The sequence below is a fragment of the Lissotriton helveticus genome, chromosome 6 (genome assembly GCF_964261635.1).
Source record: "Lissotriton helveticus chromosome 6, aLisHel1.1, whole genome shotgun sequence".
Taxonomy (NCBI): domain Eukaryota; kingdom Metazoa; phylum Chordata; class Amphibia; order Caudata; family Salamandridae; genus Lissotriton; species Lissotriton helveticus.
In genome coordinates, this window is record NC_136067.1 from 938,969,170 (window position 1) to 938,990,959 (window position 21,790).

At 42.4% G+C, this 21,790-nt stretch overlaps 1 protein-coding gene across 1 annotated transcript in view; it reads right to left on the minus strand.

The window, feature by feature from the left end:
• Window positions 1-21,790, minus strand: part of SDCCAG8 (SHH signaling and ciliogenesis regulator SDCCAG8) — a 1,463,224-nt gene that overhangs the window by 1,084,457 nt on the left and 356,977 nt on the right. The window contains exon 10 of the mRNA XM_078648583.1: window positions 6,442-6,594. Coding sequence (XP_078504709.1) covers window positions 6,442-6,594 — 153 coding nt within the window. The remainder of the gene's footprint in view (window positions 1-6,441; window positions 6,595-21,790) is intronic.

The window sequence follows — 21,790 nt, forward strand, 5'->3', positions numbered from 1 at the left end:
TTAATAATCCTACCAGGGAGGTCTGCTACTAAAGGCTCGGGTTTAGCACCACCAACTTGTCGGTCATCTGCAGCAGCAATATTAGCCCATGTGTCACCTAACTCCTGATCATGATCTGCATGACGAATCTTTCCCCACAAAGGCTGTGGAACAACGTTCCCAAACAACATGTCTATGTCTGCTAAATTCATGATACATGACCCAGCAGTTTGTGACAACTCTTTGTAATATCCTGCGGGATTTTTACGGGGATCAGGCAATGTCTGTTTAAGGGCCAAAACTTCAGCTCGCTTCAAAGGAACATGTACCCACACACGCTGAAAATGTGCTGGCACAAGTGGTGGAACATTACCAGGACCAGCTGCTACTTCTTCCTTCCATACTGGAGGAACTTATCTCATGGGGTACTGTCGCGCCTTTTTCCTACCGGATGCGTCACGCTCAAATAGTGATCGAGAAGTGCCCCCCTTACTCCGATACGACAACAATGTCTCAACCGCTCTCTCGACATCGGGACCTACGATCATGCCCTCTGCGAACTCGAACCGCACACGACACAACTCGGGCGGGTTGTATTCCAGATCATTGTCTTCCAAATCTTCACAGAGAAAAACACACATTTGTTCAAAAACATATCTCTGCTTCGGTGCTTCCCATTGACGGAAGACTTCCATGACAGACTCTACATCATACCTTACAGCGTCGATAACCCATTTATGCGCTAAACGATTCAGTAAATCTATCTCTCGATAGTCAGGCAGTTGACTCCGCAACTGTCTTCGTTCCGTGTTAGGGGTCATATTAGGCGACCCGAAGAAGGGTGAGAGAAGATTAGTAACAGTGTTGGCCATTCTCTGTCGAACGGAAGGAGAAACTGACGGAAGAACGGGCAGAAAAACAGGGTGAGATAAGGCAGGAGCAGAGGCAATAGCAGAGGGAGCATTAGGAGAAATAGAAGGTGCACTAGGCAAAGTCGTAGAAAGCACAGGTGAAGCAGATGTGATCGGTGGGCCTTGAGGAGGCTGCACCGAAGGAGCAGGAGTCAGCTGAAGAACAGCTGGTGGGTGCTGTGGAGGAGCAGGAGGCAATGCAATCACAGGTTGCGCAACTAATGGTTGCGGAGGTGCCGTGGCATTTTGCGCATAGGGGGGTGGCGAACTTAATAAATGCATCTTGCTGAGGAGGCGGCAAAACTGGATAGCATTTATCTATCACCATTTTACGTTGCCTGTGCAACTGCTCACTCATCTGTTCTTCTTCATTGTCTTTAAACTGCATAGCAGCTTGCATTATCGAAATACCCCTTTCTCTCTTATTTTTCTTTGCTAATTTAATTTCCTTCTGTTTGGCTTCCTTACGCCATAGGCGGAAAGAGTCAAACATTGCCGGCCGGGCTTTCTTCTTGAAAAGTTTAACTTCGAGATTGTCTAAGATTTCTGTATCAAAGCTACCATATTGGGGCCCTTTTAAAACACCATCTTTTCTGGTGTATCTGATCCATACTTCATTATATGTGATGGGGCCTACTCCATGTTTCACATACAGTTCATAAGTTGGAGTTCCAATCGGAGGAACCGGATACGAGTCCTCCAATAGGGAGTCCCTATTATTACAACCAAGACAAAACAAATTTCCAAGTCTGCTAAGACCAGGCATCTTCGCTCACTAGTCTAGCTTCAAACTTCAAAGGATTATCGATTACGATATTTCTCGTGAATACACGAGTCCTTCGGTTTTAGCACTTGCAAGTTCCAAAAAGTGATCCCAAAAGGGGATACCCAAACTAAGACCAACTAAGGACTGGGAGACGCTCCACTTATACTTAACTGAGATATCGATGACGTCACCAGAAGACTCGTCTTATCGTTTCGCTCTACCAAACTTCAAGGGTCCAAATCAGGGCGATAGCCAGGGCAGCAGTCCTTTGTAGCCGTCGGGAAGCGGGGAACCTCGCAGCAAAGACTTTCGGACCACGTCGACATGCAGGGGTCGATGAAGTGGTTGGCCTTCCTCCAGAATTTTCACACGAAGCTACTCACGAACCTCTGGCTGGACCGGTACCGCTGGTATCGCCCCACTTTGGGCGCCAACTGAGGTACTGGGTTTTTCAGAACCGGAACCGAACCGGTAACCCAGTGGTGTCAGGGTACACACCCAAAGACCTCGAGTACTTTCCTGATTTAGACCACAGAAACTCAGAGTCTTCTAGGTGAAGTCAAGGATCGATTTTATTGGCTGCAACCAAGGTAACAGGCGTCCTAGAAGTACAACAGCACGGGATGTATATTCTCAGGAGACTGCTCAATCTTACAAAACCAGGCTTCTCTTTTTATACAAAATATTGTGCTTCAGGCAAACATTCTTGGATTTACAGTATACCATTCGCATATTTTCACTACAAGGGAAAAGCAGAGTCATGATGACAAGCCCACATTTCAGTTTGTCCAGCCCACAATAAATTACCCGGCAAGGCCCAACATTTTCATCAGATATCGGTGTACCCCCAATAAAAACGGGCACCTCCTCCTCGTAAAGCAAGTCAGAGAGAAAGGAACAGGGACAGGTGGGAGCAAGATTCCGCAGGGTGTGTGTGCGATGAAAAGGGTTTATGGCCTGTTGTGCCTTGATGCTATCTTGTTCGGCCACTGGGAGAGGAACTGACCAAACAGGTTCGGCCTGGGGCAATGGTTTCAACCTGCCCAGGTCAGAGAAAAGTCAATTCAGGTGTACGTGTCCTTTGGAATCGAATTTAGCTGTATCATAAGCCTATGTAAAGGGCAACTCACAAAATGGCTGCCGTACGCAAAATGGAAGCCAAGGGTTCAAGACGAAAATGGCGATTTCGAGGTGAAATCGTCACTCGAATATGACGAAAATGCTTGTACATAGTGTACTAGCCATTCTCGGTATTTTGATATAAAAATCGTCATGCTATGATGAAGTTTAATTCTCGAGTCCAGAATTTTCAGAACTACATAAGATTGAAACTGACACATTGGATTATATGAGACTTAGAAGCCAATTGATAAAGGCGGAGAATTTAATTATCCAGGTAGGCATAAGGAAAGAAAGAATTATATAAAGTTGCCCTTCTCCTATGAGTGACTTGTACTGCATATGCATAAAGCAACAGAAGCAACAAGACATAAAAGAAGGAAAGGAGATAAAAATTATTTTCTTTTGTCTTAGTTTTTCTTCTAATTTATATGAACGAAGAACCCAAGCGAATATTCAACAACCAAATTGAAGCAGTTTCTACTCCCAGTCTAATAAGGTTTATCGAAACTGCATAATTAATAAGTTTTTTTTTAAATGGGATTGTTCTAGTAGTAACAACCAGGCCGCCTATGGAGGGGATTTTGTATTGTGTAGAAATAAATTCTTTTTGAAAACACTGCAATATGTGAAGCGATAATATAATTAGGGCTCCAGGTGTTATGGTATTTATTTTTGCCCATTTCCGTCTGTATTTATCCATATTTATTTTTTGGCCATTTTATCTGTATTTATCCATATTTATTTTGTGTTTGCATATAAATAAAGTTGTAAAACTGTACATTTCCATATCTATTTAACTGACAGAAGCGGATTCATACTTTGATGTCTGTCGTGTTTTAGCTATTTAAGCTGCCAAATATTAAACAATACATACACTAGCAGATATTAACACTATACCATGAATATATGTTAACATATTCCGTTATTTAAAGACATTTCATCCTGTTTTTAAATTTATCATGCTGTCCATCTGCTCAGCTGCTGGCCTATAATTCATGAAAGAAAGCTCAGAGAGTCACTTAAAAGAAGCAGAATTTTCTGTATTGATCTACTTTTAAAGATAAATGCAGACAGAAATCACCTTGTTTTCTGTCTGTATTTATCTGTAAAAATCAGTAAAAACGGAAAACCGGGAGCCTTAATTATAATGTAACAATCCTTTTGGGTAATGTAGAAGAGAATCTTGTGGATGGGTTGGAGAAAACTCTGTAACTTAGATGTTTGCATCAGGAAAAGACCCTGTGACTTAGAGCTTTAATGTGAATTTCATTGTATAGTAATATGAACATTAGGTGAAGATAGAGACTAACACCATATTTATGCTCCCACTTAGATGTTTTAATTTAAAAGTATTTTATTGTCATTGATTTATTTTTATTATATGAAAATTTATATGTTTGTAATGATGTGTTATGGGCAATGAACTCATGCTTTTTAGTAAATGAAATAGATAATGAATAGACTCTAAATGTCCTGGTTTTTCCTGTTTTAATTGTTATTAATGTTGTTTTGAAATACAGACTAAATTCCTTTTTGGTAACCTACTTTAGACAGACTAAATAAAAAAATAGAATGGTAAACATCTCACATCAAGAACTATAAGAGGCACTTAGCCTCATTTTGTACAAAAGCAGGGAAAGGGATCTCTTTAATTTTTGTAGAATCTTTCTTTCAAACCTTTCAGTCTTTGGCTCATGGGCTGGACATAGACAAGAAATGCATTTTTCAAAAGGATCCTAACTATGGAGCTTGACATTCACACACAAACAATATGGCCTAAAATGCTCTTTTTGGATGAATCTGATATGGCTTCATTACACACTTGAGAGAACTCACTGATGTTAAAAGGCTGCCCCAAGGTTAGGACAAATATTATGAAGAAAAACACTTGCCTAAAGATGAACAAAGCTCAGAGGTTCTCCCTCTGCACACAATGTTCAGTAGAAATCTCAGGTATAGCTGTCTCTGGGCGAAATGTATTCATTGTGCTTTCACCTCATTGGCTCACGTTTGGATCTTTAGCAATGAGATGAATAGGCTACTAAAGTAACAATGTTTAAGGTCTATTAGGCTATGTTTCATTTTACAGTGCTATTTTAAAGTTATCCTGGAATCCCAGGTTGACGAAGGGGAATGGTTCAAGTGATCTAAACTAATATTTACAGCCTGGAGATGTGTACTGAATATTTTATTATTTGCCATTTGTGTAGTCGCCCTGAAGCCATCAGATAGGGTCAAAGAGAGCATCCCTGATAGTTCTAGCTCCTGCTTGAGTAACCCGGCTAAACATTTAATAGATTGATTACTCTCTTAGTGGGGTCACTGTTGATAATCTCTGAGTGATAGCCTGTCCAGTGTATCCATGATGCCTCCCAACTTTCTCTTTACTCCCAACCTCTCCTCCTGTTCTTGCGGTGTTAGTGTGGTCCCCTGTTGCAGGACTGCTAACTTCGCTTCCTGGTCTGTAAGGTCTAGTTGAAACTGCATTTTATTACCATATACTTTTCCTAAGCATTCCCCTTTCAAGAAAGCATTAATAGTTTCCCACTCATGTACCCTAGTAGCCTTAGAACCCCAGTTTCTATCCTAGAAGACCACAAGTATAGTTTGAATAGAGTAGAGGTAAACAGGATCCTTCAGGAGTCCTGGGGGCCAGCAAAGTCAGCAGCAGTGCCGAGATGGTAGGGACCAGTGTGGACCTTGGGGCAAGAGTAGAAGTATGGACCGGGATGAGCATAGGGCTAGGTGTGGGTCCTGCAGGATCCGGTTAGCGCATAGACGGAGGGCCTGCTGCTGCAAATGCGACTCATTCCTGCAGCTCTCTGGAGCCCAAAAGGTGATATAGAGGGAGCCAGCAGCATTGTAAAGATTTGCAGCATAGCCTCATTAAAGGTCTCTCACTGCTACAGGCTCAATGCAGGTTAAGAGAATTCAGGGTGCTCGAGGACCAACTGCTGACTGGCCTCAGAGTCAGTGGATGTTGGAGGAGAAAGGCCATTAGAGTGCGGAATACATTACTTATTGTCTGACTTTGAGTAGCAAGAGGGGGATCAATTCTGCTGGTCTTTCCTGCGCTTGCGATACACCATAAACTTCAACTTACCCAATGACTTTTGGCAGGACTTGGATTTAGGATGGAAACAGCGCTATGATCTGGAGCTATCTCTCAATCTGGGGCGGAAGCAACACCACTCCTTCAAACGCAATCCCCTACATTCTGAGATATACAACTTTGATTCCTGCTCTCTGGTCAGTTTTATGTGCATTAGGGTGTACTTATTACACAGCTTCGAGTCGCGACCGGAGTCCACTCCCAAGAGACATATGTTGTCAGGGTTTGTGACCGACATATGCTTCCTGCAATCGCAGCACAGTTTGAATGCTGTGTTTTTATGAGAGGGGTTGCGGCACTTGGCCATCGTGGAGTCAGGTGGTACCATTTAGTCATACACAGGCTATTGCTTAAAAATTCTCAGGATCCAGTCTGGCACCTGAGAATATTCTAAAGGTGATGACTGTGGCTACTATTCATCAGAAAATACAGCTACAAACATTATCAATGAAAGACAAAAGAAGATGGCTCAGTGACAGCTGGTAAAGTCCAAATAATGAATATAGTTTAAAATTAAAGTTCATTCACATTTTTCAATACAAATCCATTACCTTTGAAGCCAACTCTTCTCTTTCTTTACTCATTTCGTCACGTATATTTTGCTTCTCATTAGCCATCTTTTCATGTTGCACAGCCACTTCCCTTTCAAGGCGCTCTTTCTTTCTTTCCAATTCACTTTTCAGCTGCTCACATTGGATTAGAGCCTACAGGAGTGTAATTAATATTTTATTTAAAAAAAAAATGAAACAATTCATTAAAGAATGTATCACTTTACAATTACAGAGAGAAAGAAGGTCTCAAAAATATCGCCACTGAAGTTTAATTTTTAAATGAATCAATTGGCTTTGGGAATTAATAGAAAACAGATTAAGCCACAAATATACTATTTTACTGCACTGCTCGGATTCTTTTATTTAGCACCAATAAGAACTGTGTCTAAGTGCATTATCCCAAATTCTACCTTTCTATTGGTTTATTGATTGCCACAAAGTGCAATACATTGTGTATGCAGTGTGCCTGGAACAAAGTGCTATTCTTTGAACATACCCCAGAATAATTACAATGATCAAATAAATGTGTCTATGTACAAGAGAACTACTCATTACATTTTGCATCTGTAAAGTGATAACAATACAAACCTGAAATCAAACCATGCTAACAATGACCCTAAAATATATCTATAGCTTCACATGTCTTTACTCCGAATATTTACTAATAATCTACCCATTCCAGCCTTATTATAAAAGAACATTATTTAACATGGTGTTGTAAGGTTAGGTTACTTGCCCTTCTTACACCAATCACTTCTTTAGTACCCAGCCATCTTCTCTAATGCAACACATTCATCATCTCTCGGACACACAATGACCACTTCCTGTTCCCTGCAGCCAAACTTATATCCGGTTGTAAAGAAAGTTGAACTAGTCCTACTCCCACTCTCAACAGGACTATGTTCCTTTCTTTGCATCCTATAGAGGTGCAACACAGGTCCTGGAGTCCCAGGAAGAAGGCCCTAGTAGAGTACACCTCACCCTGCGAATGAAACTGGAGGCTCTGTAAACTGTGTAATGGCTAAACAAGATGTACGATCCTTAGGCCCTGATGTGAATTGGCATGGTTCGTCATTAGAAGGTCCCAATGTGGGCCAAAATTACACAGTGGTATAAAATATGGAAGCACGTTAGAGAATTCATAGACCCAAGAAGGACTAGGCCAACTTAAGGTAATACATGACAGTCCAGGTAGAAAAGACCACGAGACATTATATTTCCTCTAACCATAAAAAGAGAAAATGCCTAGAGTTTTCACATTTTCTGATATTTTACTACTTCTAATCTAGTGTTCAGACACACTTTTTAGCATCTAAGAGCCTGAGAGATTTCCACATCCTTGTTGGAGCCATTTAACATTAACAATCTGATCCAATCTTTACAGGAGAGGTATCAAGCGCGTTGAACATAATTCGTCATGAGCCTCCATAAATTTCTGTCTGTTTCTCTGGATTCCAGGTAATCAAGCATATTTGGGGTTGACTTTCTGACAACACATCATCCCCCCTAAGGGCAAACCAGGTCGTAAAATTATTGTGGCTTCTTCTGTAGGTCCTCTTGTACTAAATAATGTGTTCATCAGTTTCAACTTCACTCACTAGTTTGTTAGCACCACTAATTTGTAGTTTCAGAAGGAGTAGGAAGTTGCATGCATATGTGTATCAGAGGCATATTTCAATATAAGCCCTCATTACAAGTTGTCTGAGGCGCTATCCATGGGGGGTGGGGAGTACTGCTGTGGGCAACTACAAGTTTCCTGGTCTTTTTAGTCCTTAAAATTTTGGTGCTCAAACCACACAGCCAAATAATTACCGTCTCAGAGATATTGGATTCGCATATTTCAGCATGAGGGGAGCAGGAGAAGCCCCTTCAAGGTGAAGCTGAAAGAATCCTTCCCTTGAAACGAGGCACTTAAAGGAAGGAATTTTTCAGACCGCGCATACATTTTTTTGCTGGCTGAAACTTGCAGAAGACAATCCAATATCTAGTACTTGCATTTCAGACCACCTTATCACTGGAAATGCCTGCTTTTGTATGGAGAGGGGCTTCAGTGTAGGTGAAATTCCATAAAATCAGGTTTATTAGGGACTCCCAGAGTTGATCAATTCAAGGGTTTGTGAAACCATGCCACCCTCCTGGGATACGCTTCCAGCATTCCTGGGGTTTGGGATCAGCTGCCTTGCCCCTCCTGCTGCAGGAATACCAGATCTTAATTACAAAAAAAGCTGCCATCACCACATGAACTGACCACAGTTGATTATCTATGGCAGAGTCAAGGTTACATACACCCTAAGGAACCAGGAAGGAAGTGTTTTGATCTGAGCCATGCCTTTGATGAAGACAAATGACCAACCAAGATGATTGGGCACCGCTTTACTAATTGCCAAGTGATTGACAGGAGGTCTGCAGGGTTAGAATAGGTATTGGGAGTTCCTTAGCTAAAGCATTTATTTTAGAAGTTTGCTATCATTGCTGAAATGGCCTGGTGACGCTCAAGTGAGAGTGTTTTTCAGTGAGCTGGCTTCACCAGACGCTATCGTCAAACTGATCAACTTCTACCTTGAATTAGAGAAAAAGACAACAATTAACAGCAAAAAGAAGAAGACAGGATAGTAGGACTATTCCCAGCGGGAGTAAATAACATTCCCTAAAGAGTGGGGTCAAACAAGTGCAATCCAGAACTCTACAGACGCCCATAATGCCAAAGTAAGAATAGGAAAACCTGTGATTTTGATTGCGGATAGAAAGGATGTTTGTTTGCATCGGATCAGCTGTGAATAAGGGTGTTTTTCTTTACTTCATAGACCCCAAAACAACTGTCATACGTCCGAACCCCATTCAATGTCCCACCTCTACATTCCAGGTGATAAACCACATCTGGCTACTGGAGGGACTGGTCGGTGCCCTAGGGCCCTTGAGCAGCCCCGCCAACAGAAAATCCCATCCATGAACAGTCAGTGTCAGGATAGGCTCAGGAAGTTTGGAAATACCCACTCTCAGAGATATACTTTGGTCGCTATCCCAGCTAGAGCATCAGGAGTCACCAAGCATTAACTCTGAACACTTGGGCCCTTAATTGGTCTCCACAGAACTGTATCCCAGGCCCTGGTAGTCATTACCAGAACTCCAGCATCAATGTTAACTGGATACCAAGACTCTTGCTAGATAAACTAGCCATTTCAGACCCTGAAAACAGCCTGACGTCAGTGGGATCTCCAGCTCATTTTGACTGATTTGAGTTTTGTTTTTTAAACTATTCTACTTATTTTCTGTCACACTGGCTCACATCCAATGAGTTGTCTTTTTGGCTACACAGCAAATGAAAAACGAAGGCAAAAGGCACATACATAGCAGAAAGCTACATATACTATAGCATTCTGTTGGGTACCTTTGCTTAATTGTCAGGGCTCTGTAAACGGAGTACTTAGGAAAAGAACAGAGGCCTGGTAACTCTGCAAGCAAACAGAGGACACCAAAGGTTTCACCTCTGTAAAACACTGATAGGGCATCATGGTATTTGTATTCGAGTGTCCTCCCAGTTAAGAGCTAATCGTTACTTTTGGGCCATATCCCAGTGCCAAAGTTGCTAAGACCTTATGAGTTTTATAACGTTCCTTATTTTAATTGCCCTTCTGTCCTAAAGGTATATTTAAAGCTATAGCCTTGACTGGACATTAGTAGCGGCTTGGGGCAAATATATTGGTCTGTAATTACTCTCTGCCTTGGGCTCAAAGCTGAGCTTCTTCAATAAGGATTTTCTCAAAATTATTTTGCTGGCTAATATAAACTGTTCCCATTGAGAAGGGTGCATTAAGGAGCAAGGATGCCGAGGGAATGATCAAATGGCTTAAGAAATGCGAAATCCTCATTGGGCAGATGTCATTTTGAGATTACAATTTGATTGTTAAGAGTTGGTGGGTGTGACAGTCTTGAATAAGGATCACATCCTCCACTCAGCTCATGTTGCCTTGTACGCTTTGCTCCCGTGTCACTACCTATATATCTATATCTGCACAACGTCTAACACAACCACCTACAAGCACACACAAAGTAAACCCTACATTACCACTTGCAAACTCTACCACTTACACCACTAGATTCATCCATGTGCCACACCATTGTCTGCAACCTGTGCCACCTATAACCAACACCACTGCGTACAACCCCACTGTATAGTACCTTAACTATCTACACCCGATACACCTATTTAAAACCTAAACCACTGATATACCACACAGCCCCAGCATCTTACCTCCACCCACACCCTATATCAACACATATCACCACCTACAGAGGAAGCCCTACTCCACCTACATCCAGACCTCAACATCACATCTACACCACCTACCTCACTTTACACTCCATATAAGGCATACATTAATAGATTCACTATTACTTAACTACGTACAACACTTATACCAACACGTCACTACATGCACCAGTCACCCAAAACATATGCATACACATCTTTAATTTGAAAATGTTTAATGAAATGAGTGGTTTATTTATACATGCTCTATTCAACTATATTTTAATCGCATGTACAAAGAATTGTGGGTCTCAAAAAAGCTCTTCTCGCCCTGCCGTGATATAAAAGTGCTTGGAGCTGGGCAACAGGTCCACGTCAGTAGGGTAAGTGTTAATAAAGTGCATCTCAGGATCTATCCCTTTTTGACTGGAAGGGCTACATTATGGTTATGGGGGGCTGGAAGTGACGGAACAGGCCGCGTTGGGTCCTATGGAGCATCTGACTCAATTTCCTTCTTTAAGGGGGCTGCCAAGGACACCTGATCTTCCCGAGACACTCCTTTAAGCCCAAAGATTCTGGCACTTTGGGACGCAATGGGTTCCCCGCTCATGGGTAATGGGGGCGAGGCCATGGGCAAGCACAGAACAACCAATGCTGAGCCATTTCCTCTAAACAGAATTGATATTTCATAAATCTGGTACTGTAAGATGAGTATGTGTAAAAGTCCAAAGTCTGCATCACCAAGCTCCAGCATGGCCAATGAAGTGCGCTGCTGTAATGTGATTTATCCAATAAGGACATTGAAGTGTGCACTTGATGGAAACCTCTGCCTCACCAAGATTCTGGAAAAGCACGTTCAAGGCGTGCTTTCCAATTTTCTGGAATCTAATGAGATCTTGCACGCCACCCAATCGGGATTTCGTCCCCATCTTAGCACGGAGACTGCGCTCCTGGAGGTTTCGGAAACCATTAAAGGGGTTCTGGACTCTGGGGGCAAAGTCATGCTGGTGATGTTAGACCTGTCGGCGGCTTTCGACACCGTTCCCCATGATGGTCTTCTCGCAAGACTTCGCGAGATAGGCATACAGGGGACGGTGTTCGACTGGTTTTCTTCCTTTCTTGCCGGCCGCCGGCAGACGATCTGGGCCCCGCCTGATTCCGCCGTGATGCCGCCTCTGGGAGTTGGGGTCCCTCAGGGCTCTGTTTTGAGCCCGACCCTCTTTAACATCATTATGACCCCGTTGGCGGCACTGGTGGAGTCGCATGGTGCCCAGATCGTATCCTATGCGGATGACACCCAGCTCCTCTTCTCGTGTACGAGAGGAGGTGACTTTGATGGGGAGAGTATTCGGGATTGCCTTGGGGCTGTTTTCCATTGGTTCCATCTAAACAGCCTCAAGTGCAATTCCGATAAGTCCGAAGTACTGTTCTTCGGGTGTGACACCGAACCCGTTTGGCAGACTTGGTGGCCTCGGGATATGTTCCCTCCATCCTGTTCCTCTCAGGTTGCAAAGAATCTAGGGGTGAAGCTGGATAACAGGTTAACTTTGAAATCCCAGATCCTGGGGGTGTCGGGCATGTGCTTTGGCATCCTTAGGATGCTGCGGAGGTTTCTTCCCCTGTTATCCGTGGAACATAGGACGCTGACAGTTCAGGCTCTGATTGGGTCCAGGTTGGATTATTCCAACGTTCTTTACCTGGGCCTTCCGGAGTACTTGCTGCAGCGCCTTCAAGTGGTGCAGAACGCCGCGGCCAGGGCAATTTTCGGCCTTAGTAGGCGCTCTAGTGCCTCAGGCCTGCTGGTAACTTTACATTGGTTGCCCATCCGCAAGAGGATTGCCTTTAAGGCTCTGACCTTGGTCTATAAAGCTCTTCACAAGGGGGGAGCTAAGTACCTTCAAAAGAGACTGGTCTTTTATCATCCGACCAGATCTCTGAGGTCGGAATCCTTGCACCTTGCTGTTGTCCCTCGGGTAAAGAAAGCGCGCCTTGGTGGGCGCTCTTTTGGATTGCTGGCATCTCAGCTATGGAACTCTTTGCCGCTGGCCCTGCGGGGAGCCACTAGCTTGCTGGTTTTTAGGAAAGGCCTTAAAACGTGGCTTTTTACTCAGTAGCCGTTCTTTCTTGAATTTTTTGGCTTACTGCTCTTTTAGTCTTTCTTTTGGTGTTATGTTATTATGTTGCAGCTTCTTCGCCTTCTCCAATAAAAGCGCCGGGACACTCTTTCTGAGTAGCCGTGCGCTATAAAAATGAACCAATAACATAACATAACATAACATAACATAACAATGAGGATGAGAAATGACTCCGAAATGATCTCTGTTATGGGGTTCACATATGTGGTTCACAGGCTGTGCAAGCTTGGAGTTACTAACTGACTGTGAGCTTGTGCTGATCTGTTGGTGTCTATGAATGAGGTAGTCCTTTGACTGTCACTGTTTCGATAATTTTGGTAGTGTACCTATACTCAACAAATGCTATTGGAACCACCGTTCAGCTGAGTGGGGGTGCTCTGCAGGGAGATTGTGGTGAGCTTTTCATTAGACATGCTTGTCTGCTCATCATTATGCTCAGGCACTGTCACTAATTTGGGGAAAGAAGTCGCGGGATGATGTATCTGGTAGTTTAAGGTCTCATACGACCAGGGTGTGTTTTAGGAAATCCTTGAAGACTTAGGGGCATATGTATGAAAATCCCTCTTTGCGATTCTCAAATAGCGATTTTTTAGAAATCGCTATTTGAGAATTGTAAATAGGGATGTATGTAAAAAATCGCAATTTATTTGCGATTTCATTAATATTCCTTAAAATTGCGAATCACAATTAAGGAATATTTTCCCATTCATTTATATGGGCCAGGAGGCCCATAGGAATGAATGGGAAGTTATTCTCAATTTGCGATTCGCAATTTGAGAATCGCAAATTGAGAATAATTTCAAGGGTGCAAGGGTGTCATAAGGACACCCTGATGTACCCCTGAAATGTACATGTGTACGCATATGGCGCACATACATGCCCTAAGGGGGCATGTATGTGCCCCTTAGGGCATGTATGTGCGCCCCATGGCACCTTTACAAATGCCAAAAAGTGCATTTGTGAAAGAAATCGCAAATTACCACCAACTTCAAGTTGGTGGTAATTTGCGAATTCTTAATGAGAAATCGCACAGGTAATTTGCGATTTCTTAATGACAAATCGCACAACTTGGGTGCTTCATACATAGCATTTAAGGAATCGCAATTTGCGATTCCTTAAATGCTAACGCAAAATTAAGGAATCGCAAATTTTGCGATTCCTTAATTTTGACATGCGATTTTCATCGTACATCGCATTTTCCGTTTTTTTTGTCGCAAACGCTGCTTTTTTTGCGAATCGCAGCGTTTGCAACAAAAAAAAAAGGATGATACATATGCCCCTTGGCTCTTTAATTCCGGTGTTAAGTAAGTCGCTCTCTTTTCACCGGATTAGTGTTAGAACACTAGTGCTAAAACGCCTCGGCATTCAGGCGCCTTTAAAAAATACTACTTACGTACTAACGGCATGGTTGCTCTCCAGGCACAGTCTAAAAAGTGGGATAACTACTATAATTTGAGACAATGGATCTCTGGCCCACTCACAGGTACAGATAAAGCGTAGTTTCACAAGTGCCATCGGGCACACTATGCTCAGCCGCTGCTCTTGTAGCCAATTCAGACATAGGAATTTGTAGATAAAGCACAGCTCCTTTACTTGGCCCAACACTGGGGAAAACAACAAGACCACTGGAGTACTTAGCAGAAACAAAGCGCCGCATTCGGTTGGGCCGCCCATTGAATTTTCTCCTACATACCAAGAGTTATTTGCCTCCCACCTGCTTCAGCTACACACACGTCTTTCATGCGTGGAGACGCTCAGATACTTGTACCCAAATGGAGAAAGGACCCCCGCCCCTATAATAAATCGACTCTCCTCCGACTATGAAAACGGGAGCACATATGGATATTAATTTCACATGACCGTAGAGGTATATGATTGGGATTCTTTGCGGTAGGTTGCCTTCTTGACATGGAGAAGGCTGTTAACATGCCAAAGTGAGCTATTTATACTGTACCTACAAAATCCTAAATTTTGTTCTTGGGATAATGACTTGGATTATTTGCTGTTCTTGTTTAGGTTGTGTGCATTAATTTAGTAGCTTGTTGAATGTGATCATACGCTTCAAGGTACTTGTAATAAGTGGGATTATGTGGTCTAAAATAGTTGTGAGGGGAGACATTCCAAAATATCTTAGAATTACAATTCAGAGGGTCTTATCTAATGTAAGAAAATTCCTCTTTTAGCATGATCATCCCCATTTTTTGGGACTGATACTGTTGGTTTGTGGACTCTGCACACTGGGGCTCTGCTAATCAGGCCCCAGTGCATGTGCTCTGACCCCTAAAAACTTGTTGAATTGGATAACAACCCTAATTGACTCACTTAACTTACCTATAATAATATGGTACCCTAGGTACCAAAGGCCTGTAAGTTAAATACCACTAATGGACTGCAGCACTTATTGTGCCACCTCTTCAGGCCTCCCTCAGCAGCTTGGTTGTGCATTTTTAAAATTACAAATTTCACCTGGCAAAATACACCTTGCCCGGCCTAAACCTTCCTGTTTAATACTTATATCATCCTCAGGGAGGACCGAAATGCCTATAGGCAAGAGTGCATGTTATTTAAAAATTGGGACATGTGTACTTGGCAGTAAAAATCTTTAACATTGCTTTTCACTGTAGCAAGGCTGGCTCACCAATAGAAAAATACTGTGCTACATCATACCACCTTTGGGAATTGCTGGAGCCATGATTCAAAGACTTAAAATTATAGTAATTTAAAGTCCAATTAGATGGTCAAGTCGACTTTTAAATTACTATTTCAAAAATGACACATTTGGAAAGTTGGCATTTTACTACCTAACACAACAAGAAATACCTGGGGGTCAAAAACATAAGTCAAACAGCATGGATCACAACACCGATACTACACAAATAACACCCGTGAGTACATTGTGCATGTTAAAGAATGCAGGCCAATTCAAGGCTCAAGAGCATATGGAGAAAATAGTTCCCATCAGAAGCCACACTGTACCGCCCTCTTTCTCATCATTTGGGTTCTCCTTACCCAGGAGACAAAAACGGCTGGTCTAATGTTACCGTAACCGATAAATGTGACAAGTGGGAGGTATATATTGTGCAAAAATTAAAGAGGCTCCTGAATAAAGCAGTGTATGGTGATGGTAGTGAAAAGTGAAAGGTTATCGTAAAATTAGGTGAATCGGGTAGAAAAAACAAAATTTATTAGTATCTCCCAATCCCTAAGGTTAAAAAGCAAGTGCAAGTGCGGGTTTGAAATAATAACCGTACTTGATGGTGGTCAACATGTTTCTGCATTAAATAGAACCAAGTTTCCAATGCATTCGTCAGGACCTTGATAGACAACACTACTGCTTAAAATAAATAATGAAAAAATATCACCTGAAAGTCCCAGGTGTGTACTCAACCGTATACTGTTATCGCGTTGTATCACACGATGTTGGATCCAGACAGAAAGACAAACAGACAAAAACAAAAAACATGAATGAATCATATTCTCGTGGTTTTTTTACAATGAAACACCACAGTGTGATGGAGACACATTCACAGCTACTCGGACAAAACGTTCCAAAGTACACTCACCCATAAATGATGGTTGAGAGGCTTCACCCCACCTGGCTGCAGCTCAGGTTTGAGGAGCACAGCTCTAAAATTAATTATTAAATCACTTTTAGAACTGGTTTTACATAGAGTTAAAAGAAAGGTGTACATGGAGGTTAAAGATGGCTTTTGGATACTCCATTAACATTTACGCTGATTTATGTAGGTGCCCCGCCAGTACTTAGATGGAAAAGTTCAAGTATAGTGGCAGCACAGAAAGCGAGTTTGCGAAATACGAGGATACAAACATCTCTCTTGCATGATCGCCGGTGCCCCCCCAGACAGTACAGACGACTGCCCGGAGACACCGACGGAGAGGTAAGCGGCTGTCTCGCACTCGCTTGCCAGCGCACACCCAGCTAGCCTGATAACAACACGCGTAAGAAAAGCAGCGTCAGCCCTTAACAGCAAACTTGCTTTCTGTGCTGCCACTATACTTGAACTTTTCCATCTAAGTTTGCCTACAGGTTTCGAATAAGATCAGCAGAATATACCTGCGGTATAATTCGTTTTTAGCCATTAGTTCGACCGCCGGGGTATAGTACTGGCGGGGCACCTACATAAATCAGCGTAAATGTTAATGGAGTATCCAAAAGCCATCTTTAACCTCCATGTAAACCTTTCTTTTAACTCTATGTAAAACCAGTTCTAAAAGTGATTTAATAATTAATTTTAGAGCGGTGCTCCTCAAACCTGAGCTGCAGCCAGGTGGGGTGAAGCCTCTCAACCATCATTTATGGGTGAGTGTACTTTGGAACGTTTTGTCCGAGTAGCTGTGAATGTGTCTCCATCACACTGTGGTGTTTCATTGTAAAAAAAACACGAGAATATGATTTATTCATGTTTTTTGTTTTTGTCTGTTTGTCTTTCTGTCTGGATCCAACATCGTGTGATACAACGCGATAACAGTATACGGTTGAGTACACACCTGGGACTTTCAGGTGATATTTTTTCATTATTTATTTTAAGCAGTAGTGTTGTCTATCAAGGTCCTGACGAATGCATTGGAAACTTGGTTCTATTTAATACAGAAACATGTTGACCACCATCAAGTACGGTTATTATTTCAAACCCGCACTTGCACTTGCTTTTTAACCTTAGGGATTGGGAGATACTAATAAATTTTGTTTTTTCTACCCGATTCACCTAATTTTACGATAACCTTTCACTTTTCACTACCATCACCATACACTGCTTTATTCAGGAGCCTCTTTAATTTTTGCACAATATATACCTCCCACATTTATCGGTTACGGTAACATTAGACCAGCCGTTTTTGTCTCCTGGGTAAGGAGAACCCAAATGATGAGAAAGAGGGCGGTACAGTGTGGCTTCTGATGGGAACTATTTTCTCCATATGCTCTTGAGCCTTGAATTGGCCTGCATTCTTTAACATGCACAATGTACTCACGGGTGTTATTTGTGTAGTATCGGTGTTGTGATCCATGCTGTTTGACTTATGTTTTTGACCCCCAGGTATTTCTTGTTGTGATAGTAATATGTTTTGGGGCATGTACCTGGTTGGTCGATAAACCTGCCCTCGGACCCTCCTCCAAGTGATTGTTGTGTATGTGAATTTTACTACCTAAGCCAAATTTACCTTTCTGCCATTGCTCGGTTTCACCTTACTGTTAATGGCTCGTCTGTGGTGAGGTGTGTATTGCTCCAAGACAGTGGACAAAGGTGTGACCTTCTCCTGTCAGGATCGCCTTGGGGATGTGCCCATCAACTGCATGAGTTTCAAAGGGGCATTCCCCATCACAGGCAGATGTAACTCACACCAAGGTCTGCCCCTTCTATAGTCTAGGTAGCCAGGGTGGCACCAATCCCAATGGGGGGAAAACCTGTTTTAATACTAGCTTGCAGGTGAAGTTTCTCATTTCCCTAGACACAGCTCAGTGGTGTGCCCAAAGCTCTGCCCAGGGGAATAAAGGCTCAGCCATATTGGATTCTGGCAGAACAGTGTGCAGTGTGAATTTTTAGGATAAAACCATCAGGATGTCAAAGTAGGTACGGTTGCCTCTGGGAGCTTTTTACATAGTGGGTAGAAGGTGCCCGCCCCCACCCACAAGCGAGTGCCAGGCATAAATGTGGTGCCCCTGGATACCTTCTTTAAATCCCATCTGGACATGTGGAAGACAGAAGAAGAATTGCAACTGCTGTTTAACCTGTGGAGAGAAGCCGCAAGGACTGGACCTGCTCCCAATTGTATCCAGAACAGAAGAGTTGACTCCAAGGGCTAGTTGGCTAGCCTCCCGTTAAGTTACAGGAACACAAAAGCTGCAAAGAGCCCAAATTTCTACTGAGCTCAGCTCACCAGTTCCAACTGGATTTGAGTTGACCCTGCTGGTGGCTTCTGGGAGGCTGAGTTAAAACACACAAGTTGTGCTCAAAAAGGTCCTGGAGCCTTGACTGGTGTTAAAGTGTACTCTCCCCCTTCAAAATTGCAGGACTGGATACTTAAAAACTTTTACTGAACTTTTTTCCAAAAGAACCAGATGCTATGATGGACTAACGTCAAAACGCAGATACCAATATCGAAGTATCAATCAGACTCAACTTGCTGGTTTATCCTGCTGAAAGGATCTAGACTTCCCTAAAAGTTTGTAAGTCTGAACGTAGAGTACTTCAACTGGACCAATGGCAAACAGCAACCCGCCGTTAACACCGCCCTGGACCTGAACTTTGGACTTCGCCTTTGACATCACAAGCCTAGAACTTCCAGATGGAGCTGAGGCTCCCATCGAGGACCCACCCCTCAGCCAGCCCCCATCGACGAGCTCCTCTTCAGATCTAGCCTACAACCAATTCACAGACAACCTTTTCCATGACTAATTAAGAAGGTAAACTTTACATTGAAACGGATCTGGTCCATGTATCAGATACACACTCCAACGTGATCGGGCTAATTTTGACTTTGACTTGGTCTAACCCAACTAGATAGCCGCTGTCGGGGTTTTGCGCTTTTTGGTGCAAGAATTGTTTAAAACGTCTAAAAATTATATATCTGGTTCCCTGCAACCGGTTTTGGCATTTTGGTGTCTATTTGTTCATTAAATCTACTCATATTTGATAGATTGAAGTGGGATTTTAATTGTGTTGTGTTTTCTACTTTTTAACTGTCTGATGCTGATAAATTCTCCTAAGTTAAGTCTTCGTGTTCTGTGTACTGCTAACAAGTGTTGAGCTCAGGTTTAAATTATTGAGACCTAACGGGATCTGTCAAGGAACTGTGATATCATTACATGGAGAGGACACACATGGCTTACAACTACACTCTACGTTCTCACACCCACACACAGGAATGCACCAATCCACCACTCTATTTCATATTGTTGCATAAGATGTGGCTTCAAAGTAGACTATATGGGTCCAGGGGCCCCTTTCTCTCCCATTTATGGATTATGTTGATGTATGAAGCTCCTTTGGGGTGTAATATAGCAGTTAGATATATTTCTTAGCAATTGTGGGTTGAGCATTTTTCCAGGTAGGGCTCTCCCAAACCTTCAACATCATTCGCCCTAGCAATGGCATCAATGGTGTTTGTGGTTCAGGGAATAATCCTCCCTCAAGTGACAGAACATGGAATATCACTGTCTGCAAATGATGTTCTGTTGTATGTTAAGGATCTGTCAACAGGCATCTTGAGCCTTTTTGGAAAGGTAGATAAAGCTTAGTTTATTTGCTGGGGTCTGAGTGTTGACAAGTCACGTCTTATTCTGATGTTCCTGGGATCTGGATCGGTTATGGACCAGACAGATTTGGCTCTACTACTTTGGGAGATTCAGACATTTAAATGTTTAGACATACAGTTGTATCACACAGATGGTTTCCTTATGCAGAGAGTATGGTGTATGTTCAAAATACCCATTTATGGACTTTGCTTCGTTTAGCAATGATGGCACGCATGGCGCACATTACTAGTTGGTACAACTCTGTGATCATGCACATGATGACATTTATACCAAAGGCAAATTATGTATATTCTCAGGAGTAAAGGGAGAGCTCCAGATTCCTATAGGCCACTTTTCATAAGACATCTGCATAGTTCAGACAGGATGTGCAAGAACCCACAAAGTATTCCTGACAATATCAGATTTGGTATGCGTTACACATGACGTGTTGGTCCGACCAGGGGTATTTGGTGTTGCACCAAGGGGAGAATTGAAAAGATGTCCTTTACATTTAACCTCACACCTCACTTTCATTCTCTGGAATATGACTTGAAATGCATTAAATATCCGTCAATGTGTGTTTGCGGGGGGAGGAGGGTAGGGAGAAGTCACAACAGGTCTTGCAAACATCTAAGCCCAAAACTAGATGGTAGGAGTATGCAGATAATGTGTATCTACAGCCACACATGCTATGAATGACATGTTACATAGGGCTTACTTGATCCCACACAGAATTCGTCAAATATAGCCTGGGGACTCATCGGAAGGCCCAAGTTGTCATGTCCGGAAGTGGGCATAGATACATGATGAGGGATGGCTATGAGATTGAGCATTTCTTGCAGGTAGTAAAAGTCGAGCTTGGAAAGATCAGAGGATGCACAGATCTCTACTAGAACAAGGATTTCGTTTGGCTATTTACACGTCATAAAAGGAACAAAGCAGTTTCAAAATGAATTGACCTGTGTTTACTAGCCGAGAAAGTCATCCCTGTATCATGGAAAGTCCCCAGCCCCTTAACCCTACTGGCCAAGTGGAGAAAAGTGATTTACTGGCCCCAAGTGGAAAGCAATGTGCTACACAAGAAATAAAAACAAGCATTGGCAATGCAATAGTTCTGGCATTAGGAAAGTTTGAGCTATTGGTATTGTAAATTATTTTTTTTAAATGTATGTGTTGGTTTTGAAAATAGCGAAATTAATAGCTTTGTCATTTACACTGCCAATAGTTTTAACTTTCGCAACTGTGATACCTATAGCATTTGTAATGCAATATGTGTTGTATTTACGTGACTTAGATGTATTGATATTACAAATAACAATGGCTTTTAATTTTTTTTAAATAATTCATACTTAAATAAAAGTTATTGTAATTTATAATGGCAATAGCTTAAACTTTTTAAATAACTTTTGTGAAGATTATGTTCAGTGTATTTTATTGTGACGAAAATCCAAGAACAGAAGTGAAATATTAACATCTTTTAGTGACATTTGTAATAAAGCTTGAAACATTGAGAGAACATATTTGAACCAGTTGTTGAATGGTTGCACAGAGTGATGATGTTGTGTTCAGTGATGCTGAGTGATGCTGTGGCGTTCAGTGGTGCTGAGTGATGCTGTGGCGTTCAGTGGTGCTGAGTGATGCTGTGGTGTTCAGTGGTGCTGAGTGATGCTGTGGCGTTGAGTGATGCTGTGGCATGGAGTGGTGCTGTGG